Source organism: Hyaena hyaena, unplaced genomic scaffold (genome assembly GCF_003009895.1).
Source record: "Hyaena hyaena isolate Hyena2069 unplaced genomic scaffold, ASM300989v1 scaffold_43, whole genome shotgun sequence".
Lineage (NCBI taxonomy): Eukaryota > Metazoa > Chordata > Mammalia > Carnivora > Hyaenidae > Hyaena > Hyaena hyaena.
The window spans coordinates 608,088-624,785 of NW_024080675.1; the positions used below are offsets into that span (position 1 = coordinate 608,088).

The 16,698-nt window shown below is 50.5% G+C and overlaps 1 protein-coding gene across 4 annotated transcripts in view; it reads right to left on the bottom strand.

The window, feature by feature from the left end:
• The window catches only part of ATF3 (activating transcription factor 3), a 59,150-nt gene that overhangs the window by 2,637 nt on the left and 39,815 nt on the right, over window positions 1-16,698 (bottom strand). For 2 of the 4 annotated variants that reach the window (XM_039230089.1, XM_039230092.1), the window contains exons 2-3: window positions 3,125-3,368; window positions 61-168 (exon numbers count right to left, since the gene is read on the bottom strand). In XM_039230089.1, coding sequence (XP_039086020.1) covers window positions 61-168; window positions 3,125-3,368 — 352 coding nt within the window. Of the gene's footprint in view, window positions 1-60; window positions 169-3,124; window positions 3,369-9,266; window positions 9,529-16,698 lie in introns of those variants that run through there. The other 2 variants (XM_039230090.1, XM_039230091.1) reach the window with 2 other exon arrangements.

Below are 16,698 nucleotides of genomic sequence, written 5' to 3' on the forward strand. Positions count from 1 at the left end.
TGAGGCTGGGGGGGGGGACAGGCATGAGCAAGAGGAGGGGGTGAGGTGGGGAGGGCTCACCTTCTGCAGGCACTCTGTCTTCTCCTTCTTCTTGTTGCGGCACTTGGCAGCTGCAATCTTATTTCTTTCCCGTCGCCTCTTTTTCCTTTCATCTTCTTCAGGGGCTACCTATATGATTCAAGACACCACACAGTTCATGGGAGGCAAGAGATCAAGAGACGCAACCCACCTTGAATTGCCAGCACAGAGTGGCAAACCAGGGCAGCCCCAGCAGGAAAAGCCTCTGCGTGAAACCTCTCCACACGCTTGCGAACAGATCATGAATACCAAAGAGCTGTTACAATTACGCTGGCAATATTAATAAATGAAGACTCAGCTTATTTAAAAAGTTTTGATTTTGAAATGAGTGGTATATTCAAACTGATAACTATTGGTAACAACTGTAATCATTGAGAGCAGGAAATGAATTCTGTTTGGTCAATATGTCCTTTCCCCTAGATACAGGCATGGCTTCGGGAATATCACCTAACCACCCTCTCCCTGCTGCTCAGGGCATTAAAGCACCTCCTTCATGAATTCAAAAGAAGCCCATCGAGCTCCTGGAAAAGAGGAGCCCAAGAGCAATGCCCGAACAAAGAGGCATTATCAGCCCATGGCTCGGTGCCACCTGTGGGTGGTAAACATGAACCAACCATTGATTCATCCAGCAAGTAAATACTGACCTCTTCCTCTGTGCCCCACTCGGAGTCTGCTGTAAGGGCCCTCAAAGAATAAAACCCTGTCCTGCTTTAGGATCTGGTCCTCTATGAAAGTTGGCTCTGAACCCAACTCTGTCTCAAAACTGATGGGGAGCCCACAAAGCCCAGCCACCGGGCTTAGCTTAGAGGCCAGAGGCCAACTGGGATGAAGTACCTATGGTGGGCTGAGCAGGTAATGGTCTAGGCTGCTAATGTCAGACCTTGTCTTGTCACTTGTCACAGCCCCAGACACCAGGAGAGAGCATGGGAGCCACACCTCAAACCAAAGAAATCCTGGGTCGCAATGATCACCACAGATCTGTCTTATTAGAAGTTGGATGGACAACACGGCCTTGGCTTTGCCCTGATAATGAAGGCCAGGCGATTTAGGGAAACAAAGCCCCAGGGGAAAGCAGGCCAAAAGGCAGTTTCGCCTTTTATATCCTGGATCCCAGAACCACACAGGCACACATTTGAGTTTGAACAAAACTGGGCTGAATCATCAGCTATTAGCTGTGAGACTTCGGGCTCATTACCATACTCTTGCGACCCTCAGTTTCCTCACTTGTAAGATGGGACCAATAATCTTAGCTATCTAATAGGGTGGTGAGGAGGGTCAAATTAGTTAAATTAGTTATATATACATAAATTAAAATCAGCAATGCCTGGGTGGCTCAGTCGGTTGAGTGTCCGACTTCAGCTCACGTCATGATCTCACGGTTCATGAGTTCGAGCTCCCCGGTCGGGCTCTGTGCTGGCAGCTCAAAGCCTGAGGCCTGCTTCAGATTCTGTGTCTCCTCTCTGCCCCTCCCCTGCTCATGCTCTCTCTCTCTCAAAAATAAATAAACAGTAAACAAGTTTTTCTTAAATTAAAATTCATTGCACAGTGTTTAGTCAGTGCTATGTAAGCTTCAGTTAGCATCATTATTAACCTCATCATCAATATCTTCACCCAGGACTCTGCAACTGTCGTTTTTCCTATGCAGCCCTACAGACATTTTTGGAGAGATGGGCGAGGATTCTGGGTTTTCTCATATGAGGAAGGAAAGTAGAGCAAATCTCAGAGCCATATACTGTCAGAGGCTTTCAAAAACCATTTAGCTCAGTCCCCTCACCGTATTGATGTGGAAACGAGGCAGAGTGGCCAGCAGCAATGTGTCCAGGGAAATCATGGTCACCAGCATAGTAGGCTACAAAGCCCGGGTGTAAACCCGGGCCTTTGGCTCCTCATGCTGTGTCCCCTCCTGGACACACTGCCTCATTCCACCTTATTGCCTCCCCAGAGGGGACTAGGGCCTGGGGAAATGGGCTCACAGTGCCGCACACACAGGATGCTTATGGGTTTCGTGGGCGTGGCATCTTATTTTAAGATGAGAATTACATAACCAAAGGGACCTGAATGTTGAACTAGCCCAGCTGGTGCATCCTCTTCCCAGGAGGAGAACCTAAGATCAGAAGGTGACTTGGTAAACACAGAATCAGTGGATGAGCTGGGTGGCTCTAAGGAATACTTCCCAGGAGCAGGAAATATTCTGTCACTGGATATCCTCTGCAATGGACATCTCCTGCTTCTTCCTCTGAAGAGCCCTCCAAGTATCTTTCCAAAATGCTTTTCTTTTGTCTATGGGGATCCTACTACTTCCCATCACATCCTGTTATCTCAAGATATTTAATTACAAAGTTAAAAAAAAATTCCTTGTGTGTCCCATGGCTCGCCTTGTACTGCCCAGTACTGAACGAGGCACTGATGACCTCCCGAGGTTCACTGAGGCACAGCCATTGCGTCTAACGATGCCTTATGTATACAGCATCATATGGTAGCCCCGCTGCCAGTCATTGAATGCGGACTCTCAGCCAGACCCTTACCACATGCCATCTCCTTCAACCCTTAGGTCAATCCTATGAAGGAGTCGTCATTAGCCCCACCTCCTTTTATAGAATCATAAAGATTCATAACCATCTTCCTTTTAAACTCAGTTCTTTTTTGGCCACTTCCACTACCCCATGACCAAAGACAGTGATCATGCCAATGAAGTAAGCTTGATACACTCCCATCTTTTATCCATGAGGAAAAGGCTTGCAAAATAGTCAAGACCTCAGGTCGTTGGGCCACCACAGCATCGCCAGCAGCCACCTGTCTGACTTCTCGCCATGTCAGTTACTCCAGGTGTCTTATAAAAGGCTGCTCAAGGGGGAATAGTGCAAGCATCAGATGCGGCCTTGGAGTGGCGGGCACAGCAGGCTGGTCCTTGCTCCACAGTCTGGCTGCCTGGTGGTGATGAACGCAGGCACCGCACCCTGTGCAGCCCCCAGCCTGGGGCATGCCTGGCCTGGTGGGGATATGATGAAGAAGCATCGAAAGCACAGGCACCTGGAGAAGAACCTACCTCGGTTTTCGTGACTGCCATCTCCAAGGGTCTGCCGCTGACAGTGACCGACTCCAGTGCAGAGGACATCCGGTGACAGAGGTGCTTGTTCTGGATGGCGAACCTCAGCTCTTCCTTGACAAAGGGTGTCAGGTTAGCAAAATCCTCAAACACCAGTGACCCAGGAGGGGACAGGCAGGGGACGATGGCAGAGGCACTGACTTCCGAGGCAGAGACCTGGCCTGGGTGTTGAAGCATCATTTTGCTGAAAGAAATATTGAAACCCAAGCTACTTCAGGGATTTAGGGGCATGGGATCAAATCTCCCCGCACCTGCAGCCTCCAACATCAGAGCCACACCCCCAAAGGAAAGTCCCATAAGCCCTCAGGCTTCTGTTTTGTTTTCATTTCATGCCATCCGCATCTTGAGTAAAACAGGTTCTTAAAATACACAGCTCAGTGATGTGCCTAATTGAAATTTATAAGGGGTGGCATTTCAGACTATTCTGAGTTCACAAAGATAGTAGTTTTGGCTGGTATGCATGTATGCAAATGTAGCCTCAAACAGTCCTGAAAGAGGAAGAGCACTGAAAGAAAAAAAAAATCAGTGAGACTCTTATGTAACCCCACTTTCAGTCTCTGTTTCGAAAAGAAACTTGGAAGGTATCTGAAATCAAGGTGAATGTGTCAACCAGTGAATGGAAGTAGAAGCAAAGACTAGGGGCTCCTTGCATTTAGCAACTAAATCTCCGAAGCCTCTCCCTCCAGAAACTGGATCCAAGCCAATGAGGATAAGGATGGTAACTGTAGCTAGCAGGTGTGTTACTTCAGCCCAGTTTGGCAGGAGCTGGGGTTGGGGCAGAGGGGGGCGGGATTCATGCCTCAAGGGACATGCAGCCCCTTCTTAAGGTTAAGGCTGCTGAAGCAAAAGACCTCAGAGAAAAAAAAAGCCAGGAACTAAGAACTCGGACCTCTCCTGGGGGTGTTGTTTAGCCCTGTGGTGGCTGGGAAAGCTGGGGTTGGGCGCCGCAGGGAACCTGGGATTGGCTCTGGCACTGAGGGACAATGTGACCTAGGGTCTAGGAGTCTCAGTCTTCATCTGGCCGATGGCTGAGAGCTCCTGCAGCATGGGGACTGAGTCTCCACCTTTCCTGTACCCATAGCCTGGCCCAGCCCTGGGCACCAGCTGCTCCCAATGGCCGCTGACCACGGCAGACGGCCCCACCGAATACATGAAATGAGGAAGGAGCCATCTAATCAAAGGGTCTCTGAGGTCTCATCTACCTCCCTCATTCTATAGCCCAGGGACCCAAAGGGACAGTGAAAGGAAAGTGAAGGGTAGAAACAGTAATAGTTTCATGGTTCCAATTTGGAAGAGTCCCCCATAAATCTCTTCCTGTCATACACTCCCTCCAGCAGCGGCCGCTCCCCCCCCATCCTTGCAGCCAGTTCTCCAGGTATAATGACTCGGTATAATGAAGACTGTCTGGGCGGACTGTCCCCTGGAGCATCCTTCTTAATCTGGGGACCTGCTGTCATAGCCAGGTCTAGAAGCCCTTTGGCAAGTCACAAACACTTAACGAGCGCCTCCTTCACACCAGAACCCTTCTGTGCATTACCTCCTTTGACCCTCATGAGAACCCAGTGAGCTGGGTCCTCGTCCCATTTCACAGATGAGGTAACTGAGGTTTAGACTAGCTAAATAACTTCCCCAAAGTCACAGAGTTAGCATGAGGCAGCATCGGGACTTGGAACTAAGTCTGACTCCAGAACTCACACCCTGAATTTACAGAATATAAAATATTATTCTACACTGCAAAAAATAAATAAATAAATAAATAAACCATAAAAAACCAGCGCAAATCCTTCTTGGGTAGTGGGGGCAGGCATGGGGTGAGTGGGGGTCCAAGAACTGAAGCAGTGGGGAGGAGACTAAGCAAAGAACCATGGGGGAAAGATGAATTCTGTGCAATGAACCGCTGATCTCTCTCTGTCAGTGTGCACACTCTGGCTGCTGCCTGCGCTTCAGGAGTAATAAGTGGGTTTTTGAGTCACAAAACTCCTAGACTGGGGTCCGACGATCGAGATTTGAGGCCACTTACTCACATATCATTACACCTCCCAGTGCCTGCTTTCTCCTCTGTAAAAGAAGGCTAATAACAATAGCCCTGTTTTTCCAGAGTTGTGCAAGGAGTTTGAGGAAATAATACACAAGCGTGTCCTGAAAAGCATAAGGCAGCTGGGAGAGATATTCTCACCGGGCCTCCCAGGGATGCCTCCAGCCCAGAGCTGGCTCTGTGACAGACACTCTGTGGGGTCCCAGGGGGAGGGTGGCTGGCTACTGTCTGATCTCAAACACTTGTGAATAGATCCCCCTGACCTATAACTAACTCCCCCTTAAGATATGAAATACACGGATGGAGGCAAGAATTCCAGGCCTACAAATGCCACCACTGATTGTTTATAAAGAAATCCAGGAAACGTATGTAATTCTCTTCCCAGAGCCCCGTGTCATAAGCCAGAACTGATGTTCCTCTATCACTGTAATCGAATAATCTCAGGAGGCTGGGAGGATACCTCTCTGGCAGGTGATAAACTCTGAAAAACTGGCCTTCTAAAGCCAGAGGCTTAAGATTCTCCCATGCATGCATGTTTTCCCTCCCTTAACCAACTTTATTAAAAACCCAGTAGTTCAGGGATGGAATTCAGAGCTACCACTGGGCTGGCCTTTGTCTGGAGGACTGGATGGCTCTCCTCTACATGGGCAGTTTGAATTCCACTGAGGTTGAGTGTAGTTCTGTCTCACCACCCGGCTAAGTTTATTAATGGGCTCTCAGGGCTTGGGGTCTGCTGTTTGGGACTCTTTTTTCCTCCTTAGTGTAAAGTCAGCAGTCCCGATGAAAGAAACTGAAGAATGTCAGTGGTATGGAGTGTTTTTATATGAAAAGCTTTGGGTGGGCTTACTTGGGGATGGAAACGGGCTATAAAAATGCTAAAAAGCCTTTCAGAAAGTAAAGCAGTTGTATCTGCAGAGGTTTGAACGTTCTCTGCATTCTGCTAAAGCTTAATTTCTGGAGGTGCTTTCTGGTGACTCCTTTACTCCTTTAAAGTCAGATTCAGCCCAGACTCAGGCTTGTGTCCCGACAAGGAAAATGAAGTTAAATCTTCAGACGGTTTTTCTCAAAGTCGAGGCCTGCCAACACTCCCCCTCACTGAAGAAAAAAAAAATGTTTGGGGATTTTCTGAGTTGACTTTCTACGTTGATCTTAAAATTGTCCAGACTTGCTACAAAGAACCTGCATTTTGCTTTTGCTTCATTATCTCCAATCAGAAACCATGTCATATCTTTGGTAGTTTCATCATTTTCAAGAAAGTGAAACTTTACTCATATATTTCTTTAACTGGAAATTTAACTCCCAGATATTTCCTAGTAGCTACAGCTACACTGAATTTCACTTTTAATTTTCATCTCTTCACACTAAATGCTGCTCATAATGCTGCTCATCTTACTTATGGTGTAGGAAGCTGATGCTGGTCTTTCACTAACTTCCTATCTTGGTCTTTCTCCCAGCTTACCTAGAAATCATTGGTGTAAGGCTGGAGCTTCAGGAATAGCCTATCACTACCACTCACAAGCTGAGCACTTGACAAGCCACTCAAGCTTTCTGGGCCTCAGTCTCCTCATGTGTAAAATGAGACCAAACCCCCCTGCCCCTATTTCCTCACACGGCAGTTGAGAAGATTATATAAACAGCACGAAGGTGGATTCATACAGGTACTGAGTAGCCATCGTTACTGTGATTCCACTTTCCCCATTTCAGGGGGAGCTCAAAATGTTGTTGGCAATTCAAGTTAGGCCCTATCAATCAGGAATTAAATAGAACCCAGGTCATTCACAGATTCTTTTCCACTTTGATTGACCCTGGGCTCCCAACACACCAGGTCAATTCTACCCCACTATTTATTTGCTGGCAAAACCTTGTCTCCCCTGCTCTTACATACTTGAGAAATAACCAGTTCTCAAGTACAAAACCACTTCTGGTTTCTGTGGTGTCCTGACTATGTACTTCCTCCTCCCCGTGCCGGGTAACACTTGGAGCCATTGACCCTATTCCATGCCCAGCCAATTTGAAATAAGAGGAAATCAAGGGCTCTAGATAATGGGATAAAACACCCAATATTAGAGTCATCTAGGTCAGATCTTCATTTTGTAATTGAGTAAAATGAGATGCAGGAAGGTAGTGACTTGCAGAAGGCCATAAAGCTGGTGAGTGGCCCACCTTGGCCAAGCTGCTGACCACTCACCCACTGCTTATTTTGCTTTATCACCAACAAAGATTCAACACCAAGAAGACCGACCAATAAGGTAAATGGAGAATAGAGTCAATGGCCAGGTAGATGAGGGGTCAGCGGTCTTAGTAACCTGGAATCCACCATAGAAGACGCTTTGACAGGGCTGAGACAAGGAGGGAGTACAAAAGAAAGAGAACAATGGAAAGAAAGGGCCAAAAGGGAGACAGGGAGGGGTGGGGTTAAGACAGAAGAATGGGAAGGCTTCCATAGTTGCCGCAGGTGCTGTGTGCTGTATCTTATTCACACCATCAGCCTGGAGTGTTACCTGCCACATCGTCTCTGGAACCAGCCACACAATACAATTACAAACCCTTCTGCCACTTCAATCTTTGTCCAGAACATCCTCAAGGCAAGAGTCTGAATGTGGTAGCATCATTCTACACTAAATACTAAATAGAAAACAAAGATAGTAATAACAATCTGTTCTTCATTTAAAGTCGGGGAGGTCCCCAACAGATGGACTGTCACTCACACTGAAATATGTGCATTGGGAGACCACCCAGATTTTCTAGCACTTATTTTCTTTTTTCTGGCTCCATCGAGAATATAGCAACACCTTTATTTGTAAGGAAGTGTATGTGATCTAAGTAACAAAATTAGGAAAAAGAAAATGGTTAGGAGGAAAGAGCTTATAAAAGTAGATGAAATGAAAGGAGAGAACCAATTCAACGGAAAGAAAGGAAGGGAAGACATGCCCCCAGAGGTAAGTCCCCTCCCCACCGAAGCTGGTCACAAGACCCCCACCCCCAACAAATCATTCAGGTCTCCTCAAAGGCCCCCTTTCTTCCAGTAATACCACTCCGGAATCTGAAGTGATTCTGCCAGAAAGAACTTTAGTGGTTATCTGGTCAACCACCACTTGGTGCTTGAAAACAAACAGAAGGAGGACCCACTTCTCACAGCTGGCGATACTGAGGCTCAAAGACACGAGGCGTAGCGTAAGCTCTCAGGGTCCTGACCACTAGGCCACAAAGGCATGCTCTCAATGATCTGAGGGGGCTCCGCACCCTCGCCTCCTCCGAGGTGGGTGTCCATGGACTTAAAGCAGAGAAATCCGCGAGCCCGCCAGAGGAAGAGTCACAGGTACGGGAAAGCGTGTAAGAGAGCTTTGGGACAGGAAGTCTCGGGCCCGGGCGCTGGCCGCTCGCGTGCGCCGGGAGCCCTCTCCGCCTTCCGCCCCGGGACAGCAACACGAGCGCTCGCCACCTCTAAACTTATCCCAAGGAACTTTCGCTCTGGCTCCGGCGCGGTCCCGCGGCCCGGCGCTCCAGGACGCGCAGGGCGACCCCCAGCGGCCGCGCCCGGGACCCAGGCTCGCTGGTCCCCTTCCCATTCATTCGCTCCGGCCCCCGGGGCAGCCCTTCCGCCCGCGACCGGCCTCGGTGCCTCTCAGCGGGCCCCGGGAAGGCGGGACTCGGGAGCGGCGGTGCCCGGCGCGGAGCGAGGGATGAGCGGGGGCCAGCGACGCGGAGAGCCTCGGCCACCCCGACGCACCCACCTCCCCACGCCCGCTCCGGGAGAGGTAAGCAAGGGCCGCGGGGCCCAGGGGAGCAGTGCTCCGAAGCCGGTGGAGGAACGGGACGTCTCCGTCACCGGGAACCTTTGGCGCCCCAAGTCAAAAGAGAAAGTTCTTTGCGAGAAACTTCCCGGAGCGCTGAGGAGCAGCCTCGGCTGGGAGAAGTTCGGCCAGAGTTCCTTCGCAGCCGGAGGCTGGGCGCGCGGCTCGGGGGGCGGGCGCAGGGGTCACGGGACTGGTTACTAGAGGGGCGCCAAGGGAATGAAAGCCAGCCACCCTCGCCGCGCTCACTCACTCGGCTCCAGCGCTCACCTCCGGTCTCCACTCGGGGCGGCCAGGGTCCAGAGGGCGGGCAGGGTCGGGCTGTCTGTCTGCGGGGCGGGCGGGCGAGCCCCGAGGACTCACGGCCGGCGCGCGGGCTGGCGGGTCGGCTCGGGCTCGGGCTCGGGGTCGGGCGGCGGCGCCAGGAGAGCGCTGTGCACTGCGCGCCTCGCTGCGTGCGACTGTGGCTTGGAGAGCGTTGCATCACCCCTTTTATAGACCTCCGGCTGGCGGCGTGCCCGTTTACTCCGGGTTACCAGTCCCAGGCTGACGTAATGCTATTAATAGCTTCCCCCGAGAACCAGCCGAACTAGGCTGGGCACGGGGGAGGGATGGAGGAGGGGCCAAAGAGGGGGAAGGAAGGGGGGGCACCGGTGATGCAAGCTCGGGGAGGAGCCTGTCCGGCCGCGCTCTCCCGGCCTCGCGCGCTCGGACACACACCCGCCCGCCCTCTCTCTCCATATCAGGACCGGAGCCGTGCGGGCTGACCGCCAGATGTGCGTACTCGCCGCTGCGTGTCCCAGGCATGAGCCAATGGTGCCCAAGCCAGCGGCATGACTCCACTGCGCTGGCATCTCTCCCTCCGCTAAGTTGGGGGATGGGTGGAAGGGGGGAGATGGAGGGGCGGGGCCTGGCCGCAGCCCAGACTAGGTGAGGCTGGGAAGCGGGCACGACCTTTCTCTAAAATGCGTGGTCATTTTCTGGAGGCTCTGGAAAATACCCCTTCCCCCGCCAAAAGCCTCCTTCTCAAATGGAGGGCAGGGTAGGGTCAGAAGTGGTAGTCCCCGCTGTGGGAGAGGTGCCCAAAGGACCCCTGCCGTGAACGCACAGTTCCCCGCCGGGGGTGACCGCCAGGGCCAGAGAAGTCCGCCCGTTAACCCAGCTGCGGAGGGCAGCGCTCAGCGGGCACCGTGCGCCCGCAGCCCGGGTGAACCCCGCACGAGCACGCACGCGGAACCGCCTCCGGGCCGGTGGAGAACCAGACTCCGAGGCCAGGGCCGGTGCTAGAACTGGGCGATTTGGGTTTTTTTAAACGACTGCAAGGAGTTTGAAATTGATAGTCTCTCAGTGAAACGAACACAACATGGAAAGATGAGAGAGCTGTAAGATCAGAGGCAATTTAGGGACTAAGAGGGGCTGAAAGCGAGCGGCCAGGGCTGGAGGAAAGAGAAGGTGCTTTGTCGACGCGAGCCGGGCGGAGGACGGCGGTGGGGGTGGGGGTCTCCTCTCTCCTGGGCTGCGTTTAGGGAAAACCCATCTTCGCCTTTCACTTGTTTTTCTGCGCCGAGAGCGGAATTGGCTGGGACAGGACCGCCGGCACTGGGGGCGCACTGACCGAAGCCGAAATGAGGTCCCGTAAAGGAAATCCCTTCTACCCTCAAGCCTAGTTGTCGGGAAAGGTTGGGTTCCGTGGTCTCAGATTAGCGCTGGGGCTTCGGCAGAACTGGATATGAACCTTAAAAACAATTTCCGCGTTCGGATTCCCCGACCCCAACTGTCTCGGCTTCGAGAGCGGCAGAACCAGAGACCTTCTCAACTGCCCAAGGACGCATATATGTGGACGCGCATATGGCCGGCGAAGTGTCGAACCTGCCTGGGAAGGGGGGACCCGCGTGTGCGCGTGGGGTGTAGGAGGCACGGTCAGGGGCAGAAACCCCTGCTTCCACCTGCCTCTTGGGAGACAGGGGATCGCAGATCATAGTTTGGCGGTAATTTGAGGTAAGAACTAGAAGGGTCTTGGAACCCGGGCCTCGTCGGCAGCCCCACTCCCGCACCTGCTCCCCTAAAGCTGCTACAGTCGGCAGGGCCCGAGGGGTCTCTCCCACCTCCCCCACTTCCGCTTACACACACGCAGTCCTGCACCCGCGGAGGATATCTGTCCGTCTCCCCAGCCCCTCTGATTGCGCAGCCGCCTGAGGCAGAGACCCTTAGAGCTGCAGGTCAAACTGCGGAACCCCCACAGCCGTGTTCCTCTCCCCCAAGCCCAAACCTCATCCAGAACACACCCTCGCCAAAATTCCGGTCGGCCAAGGCAAGCCCGAGGCCGGCCTCGGAAGTTCCCCCCGCCCCCAGCCGGTCTGGGAGCCCAGGGTTTCCACGTAGGATCCTGGAGGATGGAGCCCTGACCGGGTTTCCAGCTACGTACGTAGCGCGGGAAGCGTGCGGCGGTTGTTTTGCTTTGCTTTTCGCCCAGGTAACGGCTCTCCCGGCCCCACCCTCCCTCTCAGCCAGCCCCACGCCCCCGCACTCCACCCTCCCGCAGGTAAACCCGGGCGTGTCGGCACAGTCCCTAGAACGCTGCAAGACCGGAAGGAAGATCAATTGTAACTTTAAATGAAAATTATTTGGGATTGTCTACGTATCTATTGTATCTACTTACCTATTGCCCTGGCATAAATTGCACCATGATAAAGTGAAACAGGGAGATGGAGGAGATCAGGTGAAACCCGCCCCTTTTTTTCTTTCTTTTCGTGAAATGCCTACAGAAATCTTGAACCAGTTTACATTTTATTTTTTTAATTGTTTTTATTTATTTCTAGGAGAGAGAGAGAGACAGCGTGAGCAGGGGAGGGTCAGAGAGAGAGGGAGTCACAGACTGAAACAGGCTCCAGGCTCTGAGCTGGCAGTGAGCACAGAGCCCGACGCGGGGCTCGAACCCACGAGCCGCGAGATCATGACCTAAGCGAAAGTCGGACGCTTAACCGACTAAGCCACTCAGGCGCCCCCCAGTTTACATTTAAATACGCCCAAGCCAGATGTGTGTTTTAATCCCGTCCTTGCGGGGAAATTCAGTTTAGGGCGTAGGGTAAATAAACAGCCAGTCCATCTTCTTGGTTCCTACGAGAGAAGGGGAATTAGGACACGGAAGTCCACAGCCCCTCCTCATTTCCTCATTTTTATTATCATCGTGCCTTCCGATCCTTTTATGGGTCTCGTTTCATTCAAATAATTCTTGGTTTTGAATCTCCAAATCACACCTGGATAGAAAATGCCGTCAGCTGGACACCGAAGTGTGATCCTGGCGTCCTCTGCCTCGCTCTCCCATGGAAACTCTAAAAGTGATAAGCATCTTGACAGAGAAGTCAGTCCACCCCTTGTGAATGAAACGCTTATCCAGGGAAAACAAAAACTACTGCTGCCTGACTCCCAGCCCCCAGCCCCCAGGAGAACTGTGAAATGCCCGCCCAATTGCAGGGAGACTAGGAAAGAGCGGCGCAAGGGAAGAACCCCAAGGTGTGTGCCGCCGGAGGAGTGATCAATATCTCAGACCTGTGTGTCCTCAGGTTACCCTGACTGTAGTTAACGCCACCAACTTCTAGCATGTACACCACGTACCATCCAGAAGAGGGACCAGAAAAGCTCCCGGACCGAACCGCTTCTCTACACAAACGCAAAGAATGCCTCTCCCCTTAAGAAGGAAGCGCCGGGCGGCGGGGGGTTATTTGGGGGATGGGGGTGGGGTTAATCCTCAATGGAAGAAGGTTAAACAGAGACTTAAATACTGCTGAATTTCCCCGCCTGGAGAACCGTGGAGGGAATCCACATTCAGACCCCCCTTAGTATGTTTTGCTGAGTGAGATAAGAATTGGAAACTTCATGCTGGGGCATGTGCAAAAGGAAGGGGAAAAAGTTAAAATGGGAGGGGAGGGAACTAGGCAGCTAAAAACAGCCCACACGTGGCAACAGAATCTAAACACCCAAACATTGCAGGAAGCCAAAAGAAAAAAAAAGTAGTTCAAGGGATATTTAAAGGTTTTAGCAGTTTCTTAATCCAGGGAACAGTCCCTTCCTACGCCCCGGCCCCCACATTATTCTTCTTCAAACCCCCAGATTGTATATCTGCTTACAGAGCTCTGGACGGGTAAGTTAAAGGCACTAGCAACCAACCCTGTCCTGGCTCGTGGCACTTCTTTGCCACAGACAGGGAGTGGGGTGGATTTTCTTCTTCTCTCCTCTGCTTTCCAAATCCCACACTTTCTATAAAGGCCGTTAGGATGTGGGGATTACTAATTTAAGGTTCTCCAAAATGGGCCTCCCCAGGAGAATAGGGAAACATCCTCCTAGTGGGCTCTGAAGCGTGGAAAGTGGGACTCTGATGCTAGATTCCATACTTAGCAGCTGTGTTACCTTGGAGGAGTCCTTTCTGTCTCTGGGCTGAGCTGGAAAATGGTGGCAGTAACAGCAAACACATAAACTTGTTGGGAGGATTCACTGAGAATGGGATACACAGCCAGTCCTCAGTAAGGGTATCATTATGAATCAAGAAGGGCTTTCTGGGGGAAACCCCTGAATCTTGGCTAGAGCCCATTGTGTCCCTTGAGTCAGTAGCAACAGTGGTGGATGAGGTAGAGCTATATACAGAAATGCTCATCTTCAAGGGAGCAGGGATAAGACTCCATACAGAAAAGGAGAGCGGATCCCTGTTCTCCACCCACACAACTCTGGTACAGACCACCACTCTCCTCAGCACAGGGTGCACCAGTGCTTTAAGCTCCCAGTGAGTGGTCCAGTGCTAAGTGCCCCAGGCTGGGAGTGGGAGGTTGGGTTCTGGTCTCTTTCTGCCTTTGGTATTCTTTTTTTTTAAATTTTTATAATTTTTTGAGAGGCAGAGAGAGAGAGAGTGCAAATGGGGGAGAGGCAGAGTGAGAGGGAGACACAGAATCCAAAGCAGGCTCTAAGCTCTGAGCTTTCAGTCCAGAGCCCAGTGCAGGGCTTGAACCCATGAACCGTGAGATCATGACCTGAACTGAAGGTGAACACTTAACCAACTGAGCTACCCAGACTCCCCTGCCTTTGGTAATCTTGGGCAAGGTACCACCTCTCTCTAAGGCCCTACCTTCTCTGAAATAAAGGACCCTGGGCTGAGCTCTGAAGCTCTTGAATGGACACCTCTGAAGCCATCCAGCAAGCCCCTGACAACCCATCCTAAGAGAGCTGGAGGGAAAGAAGTGGCAAGAGGAAGGCATTGAATAGCACAATGACAGACCCATTTCGCTAATCACCGTTCTCTCTAAAAACTAGAGTTGAGAAATGTTGTCCAACTTGATTCTCAAACACAGCCTGTGGTCCCAACAACTGATCTTTCTCTCTCTCTTTCTCACCATTTCCAAGGAATTTTACTCATGGACTTGCTAGAAAGGAAGGAGTATGAGAATGCCCTGGGTGGGGATTGCATCTTCGGGGACATTCTTGTATGTAGTCTATCTTCTACTGCCATAGACACCCACCTTGGACCATGTGACCAAAGCCCAGGTAGCAGCTTATTCCCATTTAAGTGTGGGGACCCTGGAGCTCTGAGTGTCCAAACTGAAGTCCCAGCTTCCAGGTGCTTGCAGGACTCAGGAGACCTGGGACCCACGCAGAAGTTTCCTTCCAGCCAACTGAGTGACTTGTGCAGGTCATGAGCACCTCACCTGTGTTGCAGCCTATAAAATGGAACTATTTAGCACTGACTGCCCCAAAGGTTTGTTGTAAGAATCAATGAGGTAACAGATGTGAGAGTGACTTGAAAATAATGAAAAGATTTATACTTTTAAAGATTCCTTTGGGAGAGCTTTTATACATTTCGTGTGTGTGTGTGTGTGTGTGTGTGTGTGTGTAGAGAGAGAGAGACATATACAGACATATGGAAATGGGCAAGAGAAAAAAAGTACCCGTAGTTTCAAACGCTATTTTGATGTATTTGCCTCTAGTTTTGCCTCATACGTGATTTTTAAGAGCATGGTTGTGACTGAGATTGCATGCAACTTTGAAATTTGTTCCTTTGCTTATTACTGTGAATTGTATGAGGTCTTTATTACTATATTTTTTCTTCTCAAAAATAAGATGTTCGTTCTATTGTGAAATGTAGGATGCGTCAGACTATGATATAGAACATACACGCACATTTTAATAATAAAACAAACATCAAGAACCTACCACACAAGGGGCAGCTGTCTAGCTTAGTTGGTAGAGCATGCAACTCTTGATCTCGGGGTTGTAAGTTTGAGCCCCGTGTTGGGTGTAGACATTACTTAAAATGTTTAAAAAAAAAAAAAAAAGTACCACACAAGTCAGGAAGTAGACCACCACCTCAAGTACTGAGAAGCCCCCAGGTGACCAGTCCAGATCACATCTGCCTCTCTTTACCTCCCAGAAGGAAGGACTGTCCTGACTTTTGTTACCATAATTTTCCATGGCCATGGATGTAGTATGATATACTTAGTCATTTCCTACTTTTAACCTTTAGAGTGTTGCCAATATTTTTGCTAGAGTGCTATTACAGATTTAAATGTATTTTTAAAATGTTTAATATTTATTTTTTTTTTTTTTCGAGAAAGAGAGAGAGTGAATGTGAGCAAGGTAGGGGCAGAGAAAGGGAGATACAGAATCCCAAACAGGCTCCAGGCTCCGAGCTGTCAGCACAGAGCCTGATGCGGGGTTTGAACTCACGAGCCAGGAGATCATGACCTGAGCTGAAGGTGGATGCTTAATTGACTGACCCACCCCAGATTAAAATCTTTATAATGGGGAAGGGGGCATCAAATTCCTTCACTGCCCCTGTTGCTTAAATGGAGTTCAGGAAGGGGTCTTGATTTCTACCCTCAAGGGCTGCATAGGGCATTGTGGAAGCTGGAAGTAATTATGACTTCCTGCACAGTTTCCTTGCTTCCTAACATCCAAACAAACAAATCCTGCAGGTAAAGTACCCCATGGAGCACCTGCTTTAATCTTCCTGCTTTTCACCTACGCATCTCCTTTTATTTCCCATTTGTCTATCTTAGAACAGAAAATCCAGTCGGCAGCATGGATGGGTGGGTGGTACAGAGGTAGACCAGCCAGAACAATGCTTCTGCCTGTGCCTTCTGGGCAATTTGGTCACTGCAGCTTAAGTAGCACCTCAGCTCTGGTATCTCTGTGTCAGCTTAGCAGCAAGGGTGGCATGGGTAACGCCAGGCAGGTGGCCATGGAGCAGGTTCCTGGAGTCTGGGGGGTGCTGATTCCCTAAAGTATAAGACACTAGAGCCATAGAGACCCTGGGCGTCATCAGCTTCCACCAAACAGGGCATGAGACGCACATGGGTACACACCATTGTGCGCCAGAGCCGGGACGTAAACAGAAGAGATCTTGCTGAAGTGTCTGTCTTAGTAAGTGCTTTATTATTTTATATTAAACAAATATGGAAATGTTGAATTTAAATATACGTCACACAAGAATTTTTAAGGAAGGGAGAAGATATCAAATACATTTTGGGCTTGGGATGGACCATGGAAGATTATATTCCATAAGAACCTGGAGGTGGGGGGAGAGATTAGTACCCTCTCTTCAGCCTTTTAAGAGAGAGAATGTGTGAGTGAGGGGAGAGAGGTGGGGGGAGAGAGAGAGTCCCAGGAAAGGCAAGAGAAAGAGAGAGGAGCCTGATTAG